The sequence below is a fragment of the Pollachius pollachius genome (assembly GCF_949987615.1).
Source record: "Pollachius pollachius genome assembly, chromosome: 4".
In the NCBI taxonomy this organism is placed as follows: Eukaryota; Metazoa; Chordata; class Actinopteri; order Gadiformes; family Gadidae; genus Pollachius; species Pollachius pollachius.
In genome coordinates this window covers 19,387,014-19,412,373 of record NC_136937.1, presented here as the reverse complement: position 1 = coordinate 19,412,373, position 25,360 = coordinate 19,387,014, and the positions used below count along the sequence as shown (strand labels likewise).

General features: G+C 42.2%; 2 protein-coding genes across 2 annotated transcripts; one reads left to right on the top strand and one right to left on the bottom strand.

The window, feature by feature from the left end:
* Nucleotides 1-2,789: 2,789 nt before the first annotated feature.
* s100z (S100 calcium binding protein Z) lies at nucleotides 2,790-4,794 on the top strand (the record flags this gene model as incomplete). The annotated part of the gene is made up of 2 exons (XM_079735971.1): nucleotides 2,790-2,930; nucleotides 4,636-4,794. 2 exons carry the CDS (start codon nucleotides 2,790-2,792, stop codon nucleotides 4,792-4,794), a joined length of 300 nt encoding a protein of 99 aa, XP_079592097.1.
* A 7,725-nt stretch (nucleotides 4,795-12,519) lies between these two features.
* On the bottom strand, nucleotides 12,520-20,595 carry crhbp (corticotropin releasing hormone binding protein; the record flags this gene model as incomplete). Its single annotated transcript, XM_079735842.1, has 7 exons — nucleotides 12,520-12,659; nucleotides 14,083-14,200; nucleotides 14,457-14,608; nucleotides 15,124-15,340; nucleotides 15,613-15,770; nucleotides 20,294-20,387; nucleotides 20,515-20,595. 7 exons carry the CDS (start codon nucleotides 20,593-20,595, stop codon nucleotides 12,520-12,522), a joined length of 960 nt encoding a protein of 319 aa, XP_079591968.1.
* Nucleotides 20,596-25,360: the final 4,765 nt, after the last annotated feature.

The window sequence follows — 25,360 nt, the reverse complement described above, 5'->3', positions numbered from 1 at the left end:
ACATATGCATTGAGTTGGATCAGCTGTCACAGGTTGGGTTGGTATTTGGTAATTAATCTCGTCGAAATGGGCTGTGGGGCCACTTCCTGGTGGGCTGTGTAGTGAGATGTGCAGAGCTAGGCTACTGTTACAGGTGAATAACAGCCCGGGCTGGTCGATCACCACTCGAGTTCAAACCGATACCAGTTGAGTTGCAGTTGAGTTTTGGTTAGCGCATGATAATAAAGACCTAAATGAAGCGGCGCACACACACACACACACACACACACACACACACACACACACGCACACACACACGCACGCACACACGCACGCACACACGCACGCGCTCACACACACACACACATACACACACACATTTTCGGTATGAAAGTGGTGTCGCAGGTGAAAAGTGAGAAACATCGTTAAAAGTTGGCTGCCTTGCTGGAAACCATCTCAAGGTCGTGTGAGATGATGAGTGCAAACATCAATTCTCTGATCAAAGCCTTGTGGTCTGGTTCTTCATGTTGTCCATCAGGTGTTGGTAAGGCGTGCTGAGGTCCACCTAAAGAACCAGTCAACGGGGGTCTGTCCGTCTTTAGTAGCAAGGTAAACCCGGTTGCAACCGCTCAACCTCCACCTAAACCAGACTATCGCTGTTTGCAGAGGTTATTCGCTAGTTCGCTCGGTGTGGCAGAATTAAATCAGGCACCAGCAATACGTTGTGCCGTCGCTAGAGGGCCCTGTGAGCAGGGGGTCGGCTGACTGTGGGGCTTGTCATCACAGTCTAGACAGAGATTTTAATATCAGCCCATATAGCCCTTGCATCAGACTTTACAGAGATGGCCAAATCCTTCTCAATCAAGGACGTGTGTCAAATCAAATGTGAATTACAGTAAAGTTAATTTAACGGGAGCAGTGTGGCGAGGTCAAGCTGCTTCTGAGGAGGATTCAATCTAATCAGCGGATGTGATTCTCTATTAGGTCACATTGGATTAATTAAATTGGAATAAAAGGATAGAAATACAAAGATCCTAAATACATAGAAGTTAAGCAAACCTACGAGAAGACAACCGTTTGCACATAACACAATGCAGAGGATACAGATTACAGTTTATTAACTTATTGACCCATCAATTAACCAATCAGAACAAACTAATACATTCACTTATGAAACAACTACCAAACATATGCAATATATATATATATATATATATATATATTGAGTATATGCTACTCGTGAACCAGATGGCCAATTTGATTGGTTTGTTATCTTGAGATATTGGACAATATCCCATGATGAAGATCTCAAACTCGGGATATTGCGTGACAGTCGTCTCGTCACGCTAATAAAAACAAATAAACCGCTCATAAAAACAAATAAATCCAGGCAAAAAAGTGTTATCTTGTTTCTTTTTGGAGTGTTCCCGTGTAGTATATACTAAAACAATTATTCACCTCAGGCTCTGTGAATAGTGGGGAATAGCCCTATGAATAGCTAATTGTTAAATATATATTCAGAATGAAGTCCATCACATCAGCAACAGAATAGTGTAAATGGACCAGTTTCTGCTGTGAAGATGTGGAAGGGATGGGTTTGGGCTGTGTGTACGTTCAGAAGTGATCATTTTTCCTTTATGGTTAACCTCAGAACGAACAGGTCCACCGCTGCTGGGCGGCTTGGTGCTGAAACTCTTTCATCAGCTGATAAACGGTGCGTGTGTGTGTTGCGAGCAGCGAGTAAAGGAAACGTTTCTTCTGCACACCTGATGACAGCATCCCCTCGGGGGGGGATGCCAGGGAAAAACTGGGTGCCAGGGAAGAGATGGTGTGTGCCCCAACCGTTCTAAACAAACCACAGTGAAACTAAGTAAAACAACACAATGACATCTTCCCTTTAGGAACTTTAATAATTTAATCCCAAATGTGTCAACCTATTTGCTATTCACAATCTCTCCAACGCATGACCACATCCCACAGAACCCGTTCCACTACCCAGGTCTCCTGTGTGTGTTACCAGAGAGCTCCCTGCTGTTCCTCCCCTCTGTTCCTCTCACTCCGGCTGGGTTCAAGGGTTCCAACCGGAGCCTGCTGAGGACTGAGGTAGTCTCCTGGGGCTGCGCCACTGACTCAAGTACCTGTTTTGTTTTTCAGAGTATTGATTAAAAAGGTGGAAAGAAAAAAAGGAGTGTTGCCATGGACGCCGTTCACCTGTGGAATTAATTATCTTGACGGGAGAGGGGTGGTGCCGTTTAGATCCCTCCTAATAAACAAGTGCTCCTGCCTTGCCTCGCGGCACTTTTCCATCCGACTCTATCCTGGGGTGAGTACCGCTCTGTTGTACGCTGATAGCGGGCCGCAGGTAGGGGATACTGTCAGGGATAACCTTGTTTAGTTCATTGTAGTGTCTTGCTGTTATCCTCAATGTAAGCGCTCTTTGATGTCATATAGTCAACTTCTACTTGTTTGTTATTACATGTGCTTTTATTCCATGAATGTACAGGATGATTGTGAAATGTAATTTGAGGTTGTGGTTTTTTCAGATGGTATAATTAATAAGCCTATTAGATTAAGATTACATATGATACTATCGATTATACAACGGCAACTTTGTAACATTGAGCAGAAAATCGATGATTGTTTTTTGTCTGACGATCCTCTGCTCTTTTAAGAACAGATATGTCGATCTATTCAGACATCTCGTTAGAACAGTCCAGTGTAAATGAGGAGGTGCCCTTCTGCTTTATTGTAGGTGTTTATATTTCATCTTCCCCCCAGATCACTCCACTATCCTTCATCCTCTGACCAAGATGCCGAGCCAGCTGGAGGGAGCCATGGACGCCATGATCAAGGTCTTCTACAACTACTCAGGGAACGATGGGGACAAGTACAAGCTGAACAAGGGCGAGCTCAAAGAGCTCCTGACCAGTGAGCTCACTGACTTCCTCACGGTAAAGCAAATTGATATTTTTTAGCTGTACCGTCCTTAACTTTCACAGGTTTTTGCGCGAGTTTACTAGGACCTTTGTGTAGGGTATGGATTTGGAACAGAACAGTTTTGGGAAATTTCCGGAACAGTTCTTCATCTATCCTCCTATTTTTTTCATTTGTCCCTCACCTCTCCTCATCGCTCATGCGGACGCGCGAGCCTCAGGTGCTTGCTCATCATCATCATCATCTTTGGTCGCCCGTATCGCCGGCTAAATATAGCCCTCCTCATGACGTCACGGCGCCCCGGGGGGTGGTCACCTCTTTAGAGCAGCTCCTCCCCGAGGAGACTCCGCTCTCTCCGATGTGACGTCCTTCTTTCCAGTGCTGCCAAATAAATTATAGTCAGGGAGGGAAAAAATAAGATGTTGTTTGCTTAGCAGATATGTTTGCCTGCATACAATTACAAACAACATTATCTCATAACTGTCATGAAATGTTAAGAGTGAAATGTGTGGGGACACTTTTAAGGTCTTAACTCGTGAGTAATTTTAATGTTTACTTTTGGGTCAGATAAACGGGCATGACCTTCATCTTTGTGGGTGGATTTGGTGTGAGCTTCATCAATGTTCATGGTCATGGACTAAATCTGCTTCAACACGAATGCCTCTGGAGTTTCGTTCTTGGTCTCCTATTTAAGTTTGCTTTAAACAGATAAGTTGGCAGCCATCACTGAGTAACCCAACAGAAATATCCTAGCCAGCCCCTGGGGCTTGAAGGTGGAGAGAATCGTGTAATGTTTCTCAATCCCGCTGCGATGGTGATGGTGATTTGGAGGCGGAGGGAATTAAAGGGCTATTGCGTGTGTGATCAGCTGTGCGTTATTTTAGCCTCAAGGTCTCTACTGAACACAGCCGACTGCAGAACCACGGCCCTGGTGCCTGGAGGGTAGGAGACCAAATTAGGCTTCAGAAGCCATCAAGTCAGGGGCGGTCAGTGCCAACTCGGATGTTACTCAGCCTCGATGGACAACATTATTGACATTATCCTTGTCTGTTGAGGTTCATTACAGCTTATTGCTGTTGCACATTATATATGTATTAGATGTAATGTACAAATGAGTTTTGATGCCGGGGAATAGGACAAATTTTGTGTCTTTGATAAAACATGTTATTTAATGAAGCTTGCACCACATTCGATTACAAATACATAACCTAAACGGTTGGTGTAAAAAACATTGTACATTTTGGTAGTCTATGCAAAATCTGGTCTCTGTAATACTGTATCATGTGGGAGGAAGAGAATCTGTCTTGTTGCATGAACAGCTGCCTCTTTCCAGGATAAATGTTCTGAAGTTCATTAGCCATTATCTCATTAATCATGAATTCCCTTAATTGTGGAGTCGTTGATCCATGAAAATATTGTCTCTCCTGCATAACAACATTTGCATTTTTTTGAGATGAACCTCAACTGAATCCTATTATTATTTGAAGGATACTTATTGACGGTCAAGAAAAATTGTCACATGCATTGAATTGCTCATCATACTAGATGACTCACCCGTACTCATCAAGGTATTTTTTATGATCATCGTAATTATTTGATCATGAATTTGAGTTAGCTGTCATTGAAATAATTTCAATTTTCCCCTTAATGGCCGATCCAATGAATCAGTCAGTTTTCCTTGACTAATGATGACATGTTTCTTGTTCTTTGTGGCGCCTGCAGTCCCAGAAGGACCCCCTGCTCGTGGAGAAGATCATGAACGACCTTGACTCCAACAAGGACAACGAGGTGGACTTCAACGAGTTTGTGGTGCTGGTGGCGGCGCTCACCGTGGCATGCAACGACTTCTTCCAGGAGCAGCAGAAGTTGAAGTCTAAATAGAAGCTGAAGCCACCACCAACACAAGCCAATCAGTGTTGATAAAAACATGTACACCCTCTGCTGGAGTTTAGATTATACAATATCATATATCGGAGCATAAGTATGCAGCCCAGAACTCAATAAATGTCTCAACAATCTGCATAGTCTCAGAGTATCCATCATTTCCTTATTGCTTTTGAATATCGCTAAATCTTGGTCTTATCCTGTATTGTTTAGTCTAGTGCTACAAACATATCTATTATTTATTTTGTGCATACTATTCATTTCATATTCATAGTTTGTATGAGTAGGAAATGTATAAATGTCAAAATCAAAAATGGATGTGAATGAGGGTCTATTCTGAGAAAGACTGCATCTTGTTTCCACTAATACTAACTAATAATGCTATTCAAACTTTTCCTGAAAACATTTAGAATTTGTGCAGTATAAGCATTTGCCATATAGAAATCCTATAGATTAAATTATCTGTGTGTATTAGTAATATCTATCATCATTTGTTTTGTCTTTAGTATTGTATTTAGTATTGTGCTCATCAAAAAGGCTCCAGTCTTTAGATAATGGCATGTGGAATCATTCTTTAATCCAGCCAGATGGCCAGGATCATTTGACGTTGGGATGTGATACATCAAATGTAAAATAAATCACTGAGCTCAGTTGTGCTGTGTGTTGTGTGTGTGTGTGTGTGTGTGTGTGTACATTGTGTCGTTCAACCACGTGTTTACCCAAGGTCTTTCATGACCATTAAATGTTCCAACCAATCAAATATATATTTTCACAGATCTAATTAGAAACAGTGGTCCTGCCTTGCTTGTCGGGTATGAAATTCACAGTGGGCTAGGTGTAAGTGGTAGGATGGGGTCACCCATGCCATGAAAGGAATGTACTTTTTATGCATTCATGGTCTCTAAAAACATTAATCAAATGGCATGTAAATAGAAGTTCCCTATCAAAAATTGTGGCCTGCCATCTGGGAAAACCCCACACAAATCACAGTAGCAATGAGGTTTAGGTAAAATGTTTACTAAGCTGGGGATATCACGATACGATACAGATCACAATACGATACAGATAATGATATGATACAGATCATGATACAGATAATGATATGATACAGATCACAATACGTTACAGATCACAATACGATACAGATCACGATACATATCACAATACTATACAGATAACGATATGATACAGATCAAGATTCGATACAGATCACGATACGATACAGATCGCGATATGATACAGATCACGATACAGATCATGATATGATACAAATCACGGTAAGATACAGGTAACGATATGATACATATCACAATACAATACAGGTATCAATACAGATCTTGATGCAATACAGGTCATAACACAGATCAAGATACGATACAGATCGCAACACAGATCCAATAGGATACAGATCACAATACATGGGTCCAGATTCAACGTGATCTTCAACCTATACAACAGAACAGGTTGTTAATACGACCCAAAATATAACCATATGAGCTGTTCTATTTTGGGTCGATCTTGGGTTTGAAGTGTTGGCTAGTTTAGCAACCCTGGTCAAAAAGAAAACAGCAATACTTCTGGAGATGGATAATACCCCATCTCACTTCCTGCATAGGGCTTATGGTGCGTTCAGATCGCTGGGAATTATAGGGAAAACATTTTTGTGACGTCGCAAAGTTCTCGTGAACGACACCTCATGAAGCTCTGATGATTCTACTTCCGAAGTAGAATCTGGGCCAGATTTTGATAACAGAGTTGCCCGGTTGGTGACGCATTGGAACTTGAAAGTTTTACTCAATATAAAAGAATCAACCATCATATCACATAATTACTATTGATTGACGTTATAAGTGTCTGTTGGCATCGACTTTGCTCAGTTTTAAACTTTGTTTACTGGTAAACCCGCTCTAGATAAGTATAGCCCTCCATACATTGGCAATACAATGTGCTTCTCCTAAATAAAAGCAGAAGGATAGTAGGTGATTGGCTACAAGGAAATAAAGGTGTGCAAACTTGAAACTGATCCTACTAAGTTCTGTTTAGTTCTGACTGTTTTTAGTTTTTTAGTTTTTTTTTGGATAAAGCACATACAATTACAAAAACAAAAGAACAAAACAGTTAGGTCACCGAAGGCAGGGCATAATAAAGCTTAACATCTACAATCAGAACAGATGTTACAGGTTACCTCCATAATATTCCTAACAGGGGATGGCCACAAAATCAAAGTATCACCAGCATGTCATCACAATTCAGATAAAGTCCTTAGAGTCCAAATTAAGTAAATCCAGCATAGGTAACTAAAGTGGCTGAATCTTTATGGCTTTTATATCCAAGAAGCATGCCTCGAAGTCCAGTGTAAATTCGATCAGACCTGACACAAATGAAGTAATTTGGAAATTCTAATCTAAATAATATTCTTTCTCCATACTTGGCTTACTCATGTGATAACCATTTTAACCAGTACTTATGACATGTATTAATACAAAGTCTAAGGGTGAATGTAAGCTTTTCCATCTCGTATATTTCTTTTTCAATTACTAACCACTCTCTTTTGGTTGGTTGTTCCTTGTTTAGTACTTTCTTCTTGGAGTAATAAAAAAAACTTACAGCGTTTTCCCATGAAAATTCTCTCCATTGGCCCGAACTAGTGGTGGAAGATTTTATTTGACATATATTTAACCATTCATCTTCTGTTAAGGTTATGTTTGGTTCCTTCTCCCAATTAGTTTTAATATAAAGTGTAGAATGTTTCTTGGAATGTTGTAAACAGGAATATAATCTTCGGTCGCCCGTATCACCGGCTAGTTACACCAATTTCTTACGGATTTTGCCTCCATAAGCATCAATAAGAACTTTGATTAGATCCAAATCAGCTTCATTATAATTTTTTGTGTTTCTGCCAAAATGATGCCTAATCTGTAAATATCAGTAGAAGTCCTGTCTGTCTAATTTGTGGGATTCTTGAAGATAAAGGAAACTTTCCAAGCCTGGATTGGTTGAAATTACGCAGTATGATGTGATGCCCTTCCTGGTCAGTTGTTTAAACCTCAAGTCCATCTGTGCTGGCTTAAAATCATCATCATGTTCAACCCATCTCTGCACTCGTGCTTTTTTCTCCAATTTTAGATTCTTACGTACTTTAAACCAGATATTGAGAGGAACCATTGTAAATTTACTTATTTTTCCTGTAAATGGTCTTAGTCTTTGTATCACCAAGCAGGGATTGAAGTCGGATATCAAGGTGGTTTATTTCTAGTTCTTTCCATTTTGCTTCGTAATCATTGATACACCAGTAAACTAAATATTGTAATTGCGCTGCCTTATAATAGTCTTCTAGACAAGGTAGAGACATGCCTCCCTTTTCTTTGGATAACTGTAGTGTTTTAAAACGTCCTCTTGGTTTCTTACTCTGCCATATATCCTAGAAATCATCCGATTCCATTAAGTAAATAGTTTAGTCGGTATCTGTACCAGTAGGGATTGGAAAAGAAACAACAGTCGCGGCAAAATTATCATCTTTATAGTCTCTATTCGATTATGCATACTAAGTGTTAGACAAGCTCCAAATAATTTTTTATTGATTTTGTGATGGGGGATTATTTGTATTATATATATATATATATGTAACTATTTTAGTTTAAGGGATTATATAAAATCAGTCTGGGAGTTTAACTCTATGCTTCCATTCGCCCTGACGTCATCCCGGAAGTCTCTGACTGTTGGATAAAACAACCCTGTTGTGAAGAGCTTTTAGATTGCTAACGCAGTGCACATGAACGGTCGCTGTCAAAAACACGCGTAAGCATGAGCGTCATCACTGACGAGGCATCTCGTTTTTACTAGGAACATGAATGCGCCTTTAATCCCTTGATTCATATAAAAGCAACCATACGTCTCTACCTTAATCCCAAGTCATTATGTGCCCCCTTGAATGGTGTCTATTTTTTAATCTTCTGATTACCTCAACCCCCAACTGGATGAACTTGCGAGTCTTGATTCCTCTTTCATGGGAAAAATACGCAGTCTCTAGCTTTTATTCTGTGAGATGTATTGTTGTTCCTTAAACCTGTCAACCGGGGTACTGGACCACGATCAAATTTGTCATTTTGGGTCAGATTGACGAATGGTAGATTCTGTCGTTTAGGTCATAGAGCGGGCTGCCTTCAATGTGAAGACAAGGCACAAAGCCCTTACAGCAGAGGACAATCTCTCCTCTGTCCTCCTTCTGTCTCCTCCTCATCCAGATCGCTACCTGGCGAGAGAGTCTCCGAGACAGGCCCCGGAGCCCCCCTACTATCCACCCCCCCCTCCGCCACTGCATGCCTCACTCTCTTTAGGACACTTAGGAGACACTGGAGGGATATTCTTCAGCTCATACGGCAGCAAGCCAAAACATACACTTAGTGACACGACATGAAGGTTATGTGAATAAACCAGTTGAAACAATGTGAGGATTGTTTTGGCAATGAGTATTTAAAAGGATATTATGGATGTATATGGTTGTTCAAACATGCCTACATGCGTACATATTTCAACGGCAAAACGAATCCAAACAATAGTGATATTCAGAAAATAATCCTGCATCACAGGATACTTGATTCATTGGGTTCCTGTGGTCCACAGACTGGCTTCCCACTGCTTACGATGAACCCATGAAGGAATCAAGACTGAATGAATGAAGTGTTGATATTCAGCGTGGAGCCTCACCATTCAGTTGTGTTGATCATCGGCCAGCATTCAGCAGCAGGCCCCGAATAGACCAGAGATCTGCTTCCAGGTGACACTTGGAAACCGATTTCTTAAATCTGCTTCGTTAGAACAAACGCAGCAGTCCATCCATTTTAGGGCAATCGCCCAACACCCAGGGATTATGCCACTGTGCAGTCCGCGGTCCAAGCCCATAATCCTGGTCAGAACAGCGGGGGGCTTTGCATCCGGTGAAGTCCACCCTTGTTTGATTGTGTTTTATATTCTTCATCCTAAAATTCTATAGTCTCCATCCCCCGCCTCTCCCGCCCCTACACACAGCCGCACACACACACACACACACACACCTGACCTCCCTCTCAGCCTTGATGACCCAGGGGAGGGAGTTATATATAAGAAGAGAAAACAAACGTAATAGCACCTAGAAGATGTAATCTTCCCTACTCCAGATCAGGGAGAAAACACAAGCTGTTCTTGGGGACTGGAGTTTTTCTGTGTAGATACAGTGAAGGAAATGGTGTTTTTTATTAATACCATATATGGATGGAGAGGGAGGGTGATAGAGAGACAGAGGGATTACACTGTCTGTCTGGTACCTCAGTGCTTGCTAAGAAGCTTTTTATGCTCATGAAAAAACATTTAATTTTCATGCTGTGCAGTAAGGCAGTAAGTCACCCCACTTAACCTAACCCAACGCTAACCCAGATAACCACCCCACACCAGTTAACCTAACCAAACCCTCAACCAGTTAACCAACCCACATCAGTTAACCTAACCTAACCCTACCCTAACCCAGTTAACCCCAACACACCCCAGTTAACCACACCCTAGTTAACCCCACCATAGTTAACCACACCACACCCATGTTAACCACACCATACCCAAGTTAACCAGAACCCAGTTAACCACACCACATCCAAGTTAACCACATCCCAGTTAACCACACCCCAGTTAACCACCTACACCCCAGTTAACCACGCCAAACCCCAGTTAACCACATCACAGTTAACCACACCCCAGTTAACCACATCACAGTTAACCAAACCCCAGTTAACCACACCACAGTTGACCACATCCCAGTTAACCATACTCCAGTTAATCACACCACACCACTCTGCTATTTAGACCTTCAATACAAAGACGCACTCAAAATAAACCGATGCTTCGATTTGAAATGAATTTTTCTGTATACTGACTCTGGAGGCTACAAATACCTACAAACAACATGTCAATAATGTCGACTGGTGAACTGCACGGCTCCAGATTCACTCCTCACCATGGCATCATACAGAAACATCCTGACCAGAGGATCACAACCAGCGTGTCACCCAGGAGCCCAGCACAATATCCATCACTGTGACTCTGGGCCAGGTGCTGCTCTGTGATAGGGCTCATCCCACGCTTCAATCCCGGACACAGCCCCTGGCGGGTTGATCATACTCTCTATATTTATTATTGAGATGCTATCAGACAAGGTGGGGGTCGTGGGGCAGGTGGGGGGGGGGGGGGGGGGGGTCTGGGAATTTGAGCAGATGGTTGGAGCAGATCATGAGACGGAGTGGCCTCATGCAATCAACCCTGAACCAAACTATGAGCTCACTGCCATGAATGTGTGTGTGCGTGCGTGCGTGCGTGCGTGCGTGCGTGCGTGCGTGCGTGCGTGCGTGCGTGCGTGTGTGTGTGTGTGTGTGTGTGTGTATATACGTATTTATATAGTCATTCTGACCACCATGGTGTTAGTAAGTCCCTTGCTGGCATTTTGAAAGTGGAAGATAATGTTATTGCATCCATAAAACCACAATAAAATAGAGCTTGAAAGTCTGAATGTAACAAGTAATCTCCTTTACTAAACATATGGTCATAGTTAGTTTAGGGTCGTTCTTATCTATCAGGGTCGACCCCTTTTTGCAACATACAACAATACTGAATGGATGGGTTTTGTCTGTGCCAATGCTCTCTAGTGCTCGCATGTCAGCAAAAGGACTTTGTGACTTTGTAAAACATCTTTCAAATAGCATTGGGAGGAACATTTAATCTAGGGCAATTTAGAGAAGGTGTCAGTCACAGCTTTGCCCCTTGAGGCTCCTAGACCTAACTTTAGACCTCAGATCATCCAACATCAGACATATTTTTGATCATATAGTTTCCGATATAAGTGACTTGTAATCAATCACTATCATATTATATTCATTTTTGGGGAGTCATTCATTTCCAATACAATGATCTTATTCATATTTTTTTAATCTCAATTAGTCATTCCACAAAACCTTTTTTATTTACATTTACATCCGGGAAATTGACAGGTATGTCTTAAAACAGTTTGAATATATTTTTAAAAAAATGGCATGTCAGACCTTAATAAGACCATTTTGTTAACATAATTATTTTGCACATTCCTTTATGTAATGTGGCAGAACTCATCACAACATACAATCCTTGATCACTTAATAGATAAAGGCATTCAAGCATTCATGCCATCATTCTATTTAAAAGAATGTTAGCCACATTACAATATATTCTTCAAACTTATATTGTTAGAAGCTTAAATACAAAAAATAAATATTCAAATATACATAATCAATGGAAATGTTGGGTTTAACATTACAATTTGTAACATCACAATGTCACCCAGGGCTGGAAGGAGGTTGACAGGTGGCCACTCACAGTTGTGATGTCACAAAAGAGATCTGAGAACTGGTGGAGGAATAGGGGTCCTTTAAGGGAGCCTTCTTTTCGCTATTTGTTTCCTATTGTTCTACCCTTATAGACATCTTCCAAAAAAGAAGTAATATCGTTTAAATTAAATGAACATCAATGACGGCCAATGTTGAGGTCACGGCTTATATACAAAAGTCGTTTTATTCCAGCTCTGCAAAATCAAAACCATAAAAGCAACACCATGATCAAATGTTTTCAGTGATGTAAAAACAAAGAAAACTAAAAAACAAAATAGTATTTTTTCTTTGAGATCAATGTCCCCTGACCCATGAGTCCCGGTCATCACTCTGCGGAGCATCACTCAGTGAAACAGAAACCGTCCACACTGTTGAGGTCGTGCTGGTCCAGCAGGTTGTAGCTGAAGGTTAAGCTGTTGACAAACCTCCCACTGGACACCAGCCTCAACACCGTGTTGTCACATCCGATCTTCATCTGAGCTGGAGAGAAATAACAACATTATGACTGACTCTGATTTCTGACACTGATAATGTTCATTTTAATCATCTTGAGCAGTGGCGGCTGGTGATCAAAAATGTTGGTGGGGCACAGTAATAGACAGGGGGTCTGGGGTTTATAAAAGAAGAAATGAATTTAATAGATTTGATTTCCTGTATTCTGGTGCATTTTTGGGATGGCCACAACCTATTACCTATTACCTACTATTCATTCAGATTCATAGCCTAAATCCTGACATACAGGGCCTGGACAAGCTTACACTGCATATACAGACCTACTTTATGGCCATTCCACCAGCCATTGCTATTTGACCCATTGAAGTTATTCTGATATTGAGACAAATCATGATCACTGTCCTATAGCATTCATTTTTTGTGAGTCTCAATGTCTACTTCAAATGCAGTTAGAAATATGGGACAGTTGCTTGATTTTGTTTACATGCTACAGGCCGAAAGACTAAATGAATATGTATGAATGTATGAATATGAATACTTGCTCCTTTTAAGTATAACATTGCTTGGGGAGTCCAATTCTGCTACTGAAATGGGTGGAAAGTGCTTACAACTCTCTGTATAGTTAGCGACGTATCTCTTCGATACATGTAGTTGTGTTGCGCGAATGCTGCTGAGGGAGGTAGCCTATTTGATTGATTCGCTGAATTGTCCAATCATGTGGTGACAACAAAAAAGAAAAGTGATACCATTGGCTTTGGGTGCACACTGGTGCGACCCGAGGGTGAATTTTCTTGCGCCAATGAAAAGCTGTCTCTGCTTGATAGACAGCAAAAAGTTACCGAGCTTACATTGACCCCAACGTGTCCGGCGCCTCTGACTTGGAGGAGGGCTTTATTTCGAATGACCAATAACTAGCCTAGCCCAAATCATTGACGTCCAGAAACATTTAAATGGTTGCTGGCAGTGACAAGTATATCACACAATTAAACAAGGATAAACGCTATGTATTTTTGTTGATTTATTTCATATTGATAATAGTTGATTAATAGTTGGCAGATTCACGGAGGGGCGGCGCCCTAGCGCCCTCTATTGACCCACTGCCACTGATCTTGAGTGTTTCGTATTTGGTATGAGAGGTTCAGTTCTATAGGACTTCCACATCAGAATGCATCATGGGATTTTTTTGTTGAGATCACTCAGGAGAGTATGTGTAAAATCCTAGGTTCAAACACAGCAATTTCTGCCCATAGTGACCAATAATATCAACATTTGCTACCAAACAATGACTGGAGCAACATATCTAACATTCTTAAGATCCCATTTTTCAAAATACGCGGTGGTCACTGAGAAGTTGCATTGTGATGTACAAGCCCTATAAAAGCAGGATAATGTTTGCATTATTGTATTGTACATTGTATTGAAAGACAATAAAAGCTATTTGAATACTTACTGGATCCAGTGAAGGAAGAGCAGAGCTCTGCTATAGGAGACATTTGTGATGTGTCCAGGCCACTTCCTCCCAGCAACTCCACAAAATCCCCAGCTTCTGAACATCCTGTTACTGACATCTGTGAAGAGGGGATGTCAGTTTAAGAACGGTTTGGGTTATTAATATTCCAATAATGGCTCAACAATGACCATTGCTTAAGGCTGAGGAAACGTAGAGGTCCGAATATGGAGCCTTGGTGCACACCACAAAAAACACTGTTGAAAAGCTAAAACCTAATGTACAGTCGCCATGCGTGAACCTAAAGGGATCACGGCCCCGGTGCTGCGTTCACATGGCGATGTGGGATGTCTGCTTTACGGACGTGGTGCAGTCACCTTGGGAAGGGCGGGGTCACCGCGGCGTCCCAGGCTGAAGGCTGAGATCTGGAGCTGCACAGGGTATATGATGGAGAAGCTGCAGTTCCTGTGCTGCTGGGGGACCACCATGGTGAACCTGCCCTCTGGTGTCTGGGAGATGATGTTACAGGCTGAGGGGGGAACACACACACACAAACCGGAATTGGCATGTGTTTGTGAGTGCTGTGTGTAGAGGTGTGTAGATGTGAATGCATAATGGGTTTGGGCCTTCAAGCCTCTAAATAGTGTGTGTGTGTGTGTGTGTGTGTGTGTGTATGTGTGTGTGTGTGTATGTTTGTGTCTGCATACCTGTACCTGTGCTTAAATAATATTCATATTGACTACTGATGCTGCTAATGCAGCTAAAAAAAATTTACACACTTATCTTCTGAAATACTTTTTTGTTGAAAATTCAACAAAAAAAAAAGTTTTATTGACTGCATCAGAATGGACCCTAAAAACAGATAACTTAAGGCATATACTTTGTAAGGATTGCGAGATGTTATAAATAGACCGTATTAAAACATATACAGTATATGTATATGCCATCGTACAGCCCGGACTAGGAAGGAAGGGGGCTAAAACAGACTCCAGGTGCATCTGGAGGACCCCAGCCAGGAGGGGGGGTCCCTTGTGGGAGACTCACGGAACGGGTTGAGGTGCTGGCGCACGGTGATGGTGAAGCCGTCGCCCGCGTGGCGAATGTGGAAGAAGAGCATGAAGACATTCTGAGAGGAGCGCACGCCGGTCCTCCGGGACAGCTCGTCCGAGTTGCAGTAGTCCACGTAGCGCTGGTGCAGCGGCAGTGGGTGGTCCTGGAGACTTGGGAACCTCTGGCCCTTCATCACCCAGCCGTCAAACACCTGAACCACACACACACACGCTGTAAACAAGGTGCTGGAATACTGCTGGAATACTGCTGGAAGAGTTTCTGAAATCTCGTAGACTTTTGTTAGAATTGTTTTTGGTTTTGACCTTAACAAAAATCAAAGGCACTTACAGTACAAAAATCATGAAGTCAAAAGGAGAGAAAAAATGACATCTAACTTGACATCAAGGTTACATGAACACTATGTTCTTAAAAGGTCCTTCAAAAGAGGAAAGCATGTAGGGCTCAAGGATCCAGCCTCATCACCTTGATGAAGTCCCCTCCTCTACAGTTTATGTTGACGTGGTCGTAGAACAGGCTGAACACCTTGTTGGGCTCAGCGATGAAGAAGGACGCGCAGCCACGCTGGGGCATGGCGGCGGTGAAGGTGAACTGGCCCTCCAGTGCGACCATGTCCTGACACCCTGAGGGCCACAGCAACGTCTCAAAGGGGAAAATAACCACAACACATCCACTGAGGGATGTGGTCTAGCAAATAGAAAATGGTATAAAGTGGACTACATCTCAAAGTCAGAGTAAACTACAAGGAAATCGACTGGACACAATGAGGTGAGATTGCAATGGATTTGATAGCACAACATTTTCTGATGCTTAATTCAAACCTTGATGACCCTTAATAACATCATTAGTGCATGATGCTTGATGTACACCCTTAAATAACATCATTAGAAGTACATGTTGCTCAATGCAGAACTTGATTACCCTTGATAACATTATTAAGTACATGATCCTTAATGTACACCTTAATAACCCTTAATAACATCATTAGAAGTACATGGTGCTTAATGGACACCTTGATTACCTTTATCATCATTCATTTGAATTAGCCTTTATTACGGATCTATTTCTCTTAATCATTAATATTTTCCTTAACCTCTTCTCATGATCCTAAATTAACCGTGAACGAAAAAGGGAGAGAAAGTCATGCAGACACATGTTGCGGTGATACAAACCTGGATAGGGAAGGGGATTATCCAGCAGTTAAAACAGAACCTTTTAGCACACAGAAGGGTGGTTTTGTTCGTCCCAGGCACCCACTAGCCTAGCTTATAGAGTAGGGTAGGTTTGAGACTCACGCAGTGGTGTCACTAGGCTGTTTCATGCGGGGCTAAAGGCCCGGATATTATTTAATTTAAAAAATCAACTTGCTTTTGTTTTCTTTTTTTTTAGCTTGCTAGAAACACACTAGAAACAAACATGGGGATTCCAGGGGCATCTAAAAATAAAGTGGCTTAGTCCTTCTAGTTAGTCCTTCTGGCAAGAGAATAAACTGTTTAAAAACATTACCAGACTGTTTACCACCTCAAGTGAATTAACCTATCCTATCCCCAGTCATATACAGTGTTGGGAACGTTACTTTAAAAAAGTAATTAGTTATAGTTACTCACTACGTGTTCCAAAAAGTAACTGAGTTAGTAACTGAATTACTCTATAATAAAAGTAACTAGTTACCAGGGAAAGTAACTATTTGCGTTACTGTAAAAAAAAACAAAGTTGCTATATGTCAAAGAATTTTGATTTTTCTGAGCAGTTTTCACCTGGCCTTAATGTGTTAAATGGTTGAACTGCCCATTCAAGGCCCTGATATGCTTCCAACTGAGGCCCCGTTCACACTAACCCGGGTAAATCTACAAACGCAAATATAAATGTGAAAACACTGGGTTCGCGTTGTAGTGTGGACAGGGTAGACAGAGGCTTTCAGAAACGATGACGTTCGGTTGCCATGACACTGCCACAAGCTTGTGCTCGAGACCGAGACGCTCATCAAAAAAACGGCAGGTGAAATGCAAAATGATGATCTCTCTGTACAATGTACTAATTAATCTCCAGAAACAACTCGACATATTGCCTCAAACATATTCGTTGCTCCAACGCCGGAGGCGAGCGCTGTACTTGATGTTCTTCAGTGATGGTAAAAAATCCGAAACCGTACTTGGAGTGGTGTTTCTGAAGACCGGATCGAAAATGATTAACCAGCTGATCAATTGCAAATATTCGCTGAGCGCGCACCTGTAATCTAAACATAGAGGCGTGGCGGAGTTACGTAACCATGACAACAACTGTTAATCAAAATAATTTGTGGATGCAAAACATTCCGAAAACGATATGAAAACGATAGTGTGGACGGAGATCATTTTCATTGCGGATGTGCGTATTTACCCGGGTTATTGTGGATGGTGCCTGAATTTTAATTTGCTTGGTTGCAAAGGCTGTGGATCATCTGCCGAATACTACAGAAAATGCCAACTTTTCATCGGATTGCTCCGGACTAGCCATTTCTGCTGCTTCATCGAATCCGAGGTGTGTGCGTTTGCGTGTGTGTGGCGCGCGTGTCTTGGTTTGTGTGTAAAAACACTGGCTCCGATTGGCTACCATGAAACATGACTCTGCCTTAGCCAATCATAATCGTTTATCTCGCTGTTAACCCACCCGGTCTCCTCACTAGCAGTTTGTGTTTAGAGCCAGGGGTGCGTTCGGATACCGCAGTTTATTCAATCAATTCATAGTAACGCACTGCATTTTTCGTACGGTAACGGCGTTGTAACGACGGAAATAGTAATTAGTTAAATTACCCCGTTACTGAAAAAATAACGGCGTTACCTAACACCTTTCTTCTAAACAGCGTTATTACCAACACTATATATATATATATATATATATATATATATATATGTGTATGTATACAGTGTTGCCACAGTTATCTTGAAAAAGAAATCAGATTACTGATTACTAGTTACTGCTTAGAATAGTAACTTAGTTACTTTACTGATTACTTGATTTTAAAAGTAACTAAGTTAGATTACAAGTTACCTTATTAGTTACATTTTGCTGCGACAACACCCCCTGCCGTCTCAAAATAAAAAATTACAACCAGTTTTGCCAATACTAACTTTGCACCATGGACAGATTATCTGAATGAAGAATGAAGAAAGAAACGTTGCAGTTCGCAATGATTTAACAAATATAGTGCATGATTGACGCTAAATGTTCAGGGTGCACACACAGGGTGGCGCTTCCGCCAACTTTTATTGCGCAGACAAAATATCACCGTGCGCTTTACGGGGAGATCCCCGGATGCAGCTCCACGTGCGTGACGTAAACGACGTAAACAGTATGGCGACACATTACTGCCATAAAGCACTAATGTGATAAAACATGCATTGGGGCGTATTATATTATTTCACACGCGTAGATATTAACTGCGCGCGTGCAGAGATAAATTTTTTATCTCTTATTAATTTTATTATAATTATCTCTGCGCGCGCGCGCACTCAGAGCGCTGCTCCCCGAGCGCTGCTCCCCGAGCGAGGAAAACAGCTCCTCGACAGCATTACCTCGTTGCAAACAAGAGGGGGGAATAACTTTGGTCGCACAAAACAGCCTCTCGCGCCTAACAGCCTCTCGCAATCAAATGATGTTCAACTCTCTCGCTCAAATTTAATTTTGGCACTATGGGGGAGGGAACCAAGGCAGGGCGGGCTCTCCTGTGATTGACCATTTCTGTAGAGCTATATTTGATTGACAGCCCTCCTCAGCCCTCCTCTCAATCATTCTGAAGATTGTCGGTGACGTTAATGCTTCTTCTGCTTTAACAGCACCGACAATCCAAAACCAGAGTGGAATCTAGAAGGAAAAAGTCTGTAGTTCAAAACGTGAGCAGCTTTTACTTCTCCACCACCTACAGATTTTGTTAGGTAGGCCTACGATCATTCAAAAACACAATGTTATTTCCCATAGACATTTGACCGATGGAACCAGAGCCTCGGAGGCGGGACTTATTCTTCAGAGGTCTATTGACTGTACAATTCAGAATGAATGAGAGGAGGGCTGAGGAGGGCTGTCAATAAAATATTGCGCTTCAGAAATGGCCAATCACAGGAGAGCCTGCCATGCCTTGGTTCCCTCCCCCATAGTGCCAAAATTAAATTCGAGTGAGAGAGCCGAACTTCATTCGTGAGAGGCTGTTAGGCACGAGAGACTGTTTTGTGCGACCAAAGTTATTCCCCCCTCTCGCTTGCAGCGAGGTAATGCTCTCGAGGAGCTGTTTTCCTCGCTCGGGGACCAGCGCTCTGAGTGTGCGCGCGCGCAGAGATGATTTGCGCGCTCGCAGTTGCTATCTACGCGTGTGAAATAATATAATGTCCCGAATGCATGTTTTATCACATTAGTGCTTTATGGCACTAATGTGTCGCCATAAAACAGTGCGTTCTAGTGCTCGAGCTGCTCGTACCTCCCCGTGGGTTTAGTTCTCTGGCGATAATGTAGAGGCTCCTACGCGCTCTCTCTACTGCCGTCATTCCAGCACAACACACACACACACACACACACTCACACACACACACACACACACAAACACGCAGCACCGCGCAACTAATTCCGCCACTAAAAACAACTGGTGGCGTGGACTTTGGAGAGTCAAGGTCGACCCTCGCCTCTGATAGATTGAAGTCTTTGGAGACTTACGCTTCACACGCACACGCACTCTCACACAAACAGACAGACAGACAGACACACACACACACCACTCCATCGCTCTCAACGCCAATCGGTGATCCGGTAAGAATACGAATAATAGTAACGCACAGTGACTTTGATGAGTAACTTTAATCTGATTACTGGTTTGGAAATAGTAACGCGTTAGATTACTCGTTACTGAAAAAAGTGGTCCGAGGCCATTAACGCGTCACTTGTATTAATTTTACTCTGAAATGACTTGAATGGAACTTTAGATGTCTGGGGATAAGCAGCACAGTAGTCAGGTAGCTATTTAAAGCTATAATAAACGTGTGTATTTTGTGTATTTAGGTAAAGCATTATGAAAAATGTGCATGCGCAATAAAGCATACAAAAAAATTTGCCCATTTTCCCTTTCCCTCTTGGCTAAGCCCCGGATATTTAAAAAACCTAGAAACGCCCCTGGACTCACGTAAGGGTCGGCGGTACATTGAGGCGTCGGGTAGTTCTCTCTTGAGATCCGAGTTGAGGACGGAGAACAATTCATCTTGGGTCACCTCGTTGCCCTATAGTTTCAACAACAACAACAACAACAACAACAACAACAACAATAGAAAGTCGCGTTTTAGCAAAAAAAACGCGTAGTACCAAGGAACGCAACATAAAAAAATCGAAATCCAAGTAAAGTCTTACCTCTATGTAGCGGCAGTCTCTCCTGGGAACAGACAGACAAAGCAGGGCAAAGAACAGCCTCTCTCGGAAAGCACGCTCCATCACGCGCCTTCTGCCAACCTGTCAATAGTCTGCGGTCTGAGCACCCCGTCCTCCTTTTATAGACACATCCGCCTGTCCGATAAAGTCCTCTCTGGATCAGAGAGGACCCCCCCCCCCCACACACACACACACACACACACACACGCACACACGCACACACGCACACACACACACACACACACACACACACACACACACACACACACACACACACACACATCAATTGCGTGGTTATGACGAAGGCAACGGATGATATTCTGCTGATGACTTTCAATTGTCGAATTGCCTAATTTTACCTGCAGTACTTTGCTCATGATGCTCATTTCGTAGCCTTTCCAACTAATCTTAAAGGATCTGAAGTGCCTAGAGCATTGTTTATTTGTATTATTATGTGTTCAACACGAACAAGGAGGTAAACAGACTGGACCAGGTGTGTGTTACAGGCCTGTATGAAAGTTGCATTAATTATCTATCGTTGGGCCTAATAGCATGGCAGGGTTTTGTTCTTAGCTTGTTTTTGATTGACTTACATTTTAAACAGTGGTTTTAATTTTGTTTTTTTCAATTGCTTGAACACATTTTGCAAAACTTGGCTCATTGTGTCAAAACTCAACACACAAGCAAATAAGACACAACACTGAGAAATATACCATTCACATCTAGGTCAAGTTGAAACTCTTCTATCGAAACCTAACCATCCTTTGTCAAAATGTCAATCAGATGCCAAAATGATGCAAACTTGTACAATATCAATGCATGTTCAGATCAGCAGCAATACACTAGTCTACTTTATATAAAACACTGCAGTCTTCCATATTAACTGTTTTTATTCAGTTCCACAGAAGGAACTTTTTCACAACAACCAAAAAATCAAATAATCAATACTTTACATTGCAGTACGGTACTTTACAGTGCAGTAAATTCAGTTTAAGCTAAAATAAAACAAAAATTAAACAAAAATACACAACTGTACTGTAAACACAGAAAAACACGGCAATTTTCCGTGGGTGGGCTTGACCTCAATGGATTGACCTTACCTCAATGTCTCTGCAGTCCTGTTCCATTGCTTGCAGAAGAGGCATGCGGGCATATGGTTGGAGGTCATATACACGCCACCTTCAAGCCGAAAAAAAATTCTATAGGGTTTAGAAATGGCGAGTATACGACTTAAAATAGTTTATGGTTGGTGTACCAGTTCCAGATCAAAACAGCCTGATGGAAACGAACATTATCCCAGACAATAACAAACCTGGGCTGCTTTGATCTGTCCTGTTCAGCTGCATCATGAAGTGCATCTAGAAATGTGATGATATGTGGGGTATTGTAGAGACCTATTTTTGCATGATGGTGCAGTTACCCTCAAAGGCTTATGGAGGCACACAATGATATATTTCCCCTGCGCTGCCCCGGGACCTGCAAAAGTGGTTTCAGGTGTGTATTTAAGTATTTTCAATTAACCATTGTGTTTTGTACTTTGAATAGATGTGTTTTCCCAATGGTACAATGAGATTTCATTTTTGAATTAAGTGTCCTATGTTCAAAATAGTGTGTATTGTGCAAGAGCAAGTGTGTTGCAGAAAAGGGCAAGTGTCTTGCACATTTGCAAAGCAGCGCTTTTGTTTAAGGAATGGTTACATGTGTTTGAGGTACAGTAACAAAAACTTCAAGTTGTGCTACCTGGTGTCTAAGCATGTGTCTAAAGTGTTCAAGCAATTGGCAAAAACTGTAATAAAGGCTGGCTCCTTCTGTGATAAAGGTCCCATGGCATGCTACTTCATGGATGCTTTAATATAGATATTAGTGGGCCCCTAACACAGTATTTGAAGACGTTCCCAAACATTAGCCGTGGTGCAGAATTACAGCCACTACAAGCCAGTCGCACATTGAGCTTAGAGTCCTGGAGCTCTATATCTAAATATTATGATATTATACATAGATATCTATATCATGTCATATATATTATCACGGCCAAAAGCTGTGTGCGCCTCCAGACGATATTATGGTTCTCAAACGACTGCGTTGGGTTCTTCGAGGTCTCTGGTTCTTCCACGTCCACAACAATCTGAAGTACACTGAACCGCCCGCTGCCCGCTGCCCGCTGCCCGCTGCCCGCTGCCCGCTGCCCGCTGCCCGCTGCCCGCTGCCCGCTGCCCGCTGCCCGCTGCCCGCTGCCCGCTGCCCGCTGCCGGCTGCCCGCTGCCGGCTGCCGGGCGGTGGTGCTCCGTGGTGTCGGTGCCTCGCGGCAGCGGGCGGCAGGCAGCGGGGCTCAACGATGGCTGAGATAACCCCCACTACCGTCTTGTTGCGGAAATACGAGACGTCAGAGAACCAACGTGTTATGCGCCATAACACCAACAGCAGAACGGTTATCCAAATAACAAAGAAGTGTAAAACACTTGCGTTACAGTGTGTGTAATCACACACACTACCAGGATACTTAGTGCTCGTTTTATTTACCGAACGCAAGTTTTAGCCACTGGGGGACCATAGGCAGGCTAGGGGAACTCATATTAATGTTAGAAAACCTCATAAAGTGAGATTTTCATGCCATGGGACCTTTAAGAGTTAGACAGTAATCCTAGGCTGGTTCTTCATTAATGCCATTATGCTAGATTGCTGCTCTGTTCTTTTATTAGATTGATTTCATTAATTTACCTGGACGTCTCATTCAAACTACAGAATCCAAATCCTTCAGGCAGCTGCAAATATTGAGTGGCCACTTCATGCATAACATGCGTAACAAAATGTTTAATGTTTTCCATGCTTGTGAATTGATAAGCACTGAAATTATGATGCTGTCATATTCTGATACCTATTACATTTGCCAAACCAATAAAAGAAGAAAAATTGTGACGTTTTAACAGATCTTATACTCATTGTTGGGAGGGGTGTTTATGTTTGCTGTGCGAGTGGGCCTGCAGCTAGTCTCCTAAGAGGATGAATAGGGAGCAGTTAGTGTCATGAGAGGTTGAATAGGGAGCAACATTACAGACATTAAATTAAGACACAAATCCTGAGAATCTCAACTATTTATCACATTATATTCACGCAGGTCCTTCACTGCCGAATAGGGAGCAGCATTGAGAGGATGAATAGGGAGCAGCTAGTGAGAGGATGAATAGGAAGCAGCTAGTGAGAGGATGAATAGGGAGCAGCTTGTGAGAGGATGAATATGGAGCAGCTTGTGAGAGGATGAATAGGGAGCAGCATTGAGAGGATGAATAGGGAGCAACTAGTGACAGGATGAATGGGGAGCAGCTAGTGAGAGGATGAATACGGAGCAGCTTGTGAGAGGATGAATAGGGAGCAGCTAGTGAGAGGATGAATACGGAGCAGCTATGCAACCAGCAGCTGGTTCCTCAAGGTCCAATCCGGGCCCGGGACCAACTCCCTTATTGATCCATACAAAATAATAACTAAATGAAAATGTATATTTATAATTGAATGTGTGTGTGTGTGTGTGTGTGTGTGTGTGTGTGTGTGTGTGTGTGTGTGTGTGTGTGTGTGTACATGCCCATGTAATATGTGTGTGAACCCGTTTTTGTGCGTGTGTGTGTGTGTGCGTGTGTATTGTGTTGTGGTGCGTACATCACAAGGTTTGATTTCAGCCATGCATAATTCAATTGGAGGAGACAAAGCTGTGGTGATGTCATCATGGGGCCTAGAATACACAATCCTGCAAGATGAGCAAAAGACTGGAAATCCAGATTTTCCTGGAAGTCACCGGCCATAATCCCGGATTTGAAGCTTTAGCTTTTGGAAAAAGGAAACGTATGAAAGAAGTCATCCATCTATTCTGTGGGAACGCGTTGTGAGCTTTCGATCCACCCCATATACCTTAAATGTATTTTCTATTAGATATTACAGTGTACATTTATCCTATTTTTAATTGAATCGTGGGTGCATTATAAGGTCACCCCACACATGATCCAAAAGACATTATGATATCTCATTAATCAATCAAAATGATTGTTTAGGTAGGGTCCATCAATCCAAAGATTCAGGTCCTACTACTTTCGCTTACTTTACTATAATGTTTTGCGAATCGCACCCCGAACGACACTTTCAAAACAGAAAAAAATAAATAAACTGTGGAGCAGAAAGAGGAGCGCACATGATTATTTTGCGCTCAAGCATCGCCCCCTTGTGTTGTAAAGCAACCATTGCATCGCCGTAAGGCTTCCCTCGTCCGCGTGCAGCTATACATTCGAAGACCTACAACTGTTGAAGTTGGCCGTCGTCCGTTTTTTTGAATACTTTTGCAAATACTAACAAGAAAATTTAATTATAAATGTGTAGCCTAATGTAGGCTTGATTATATGTTTAAATCCTACAAGAATAGGTTTAGGTCTGTTCACTTCAACTTTAAATTAAAATGGAGGATGTTGGAGGTAGGCTTCAACCATAGACTGAAGGCCAACTTTAGTTTCCAACTCACCCTACAGAAGGCGCCAGATATTTTGAATCAATATCGGCCGATTAACTAAATGGACACTAGGGCCCCACGGACGTCCAACCTGTTGTCCAACTAAAAAAAAAAGAGAAGAAGTTATGTAGTCCAAGCTGACATATGCATCTCACCAACGCCTAGATGTCGGTTCCCCTGCGGGGCAGAGTTTTCATGGCAGTAGGTATAGGGCAGTAAATCGTCTTCTTAATTCAGACTTCATTGAGCACACCACTATTCTAGAATAAGCGTTATTGGAGTAACCACCGTGGCGCGAGCTATGAGTCAACTGTCACCAGAGGAAAGTGAGGCGCGCAA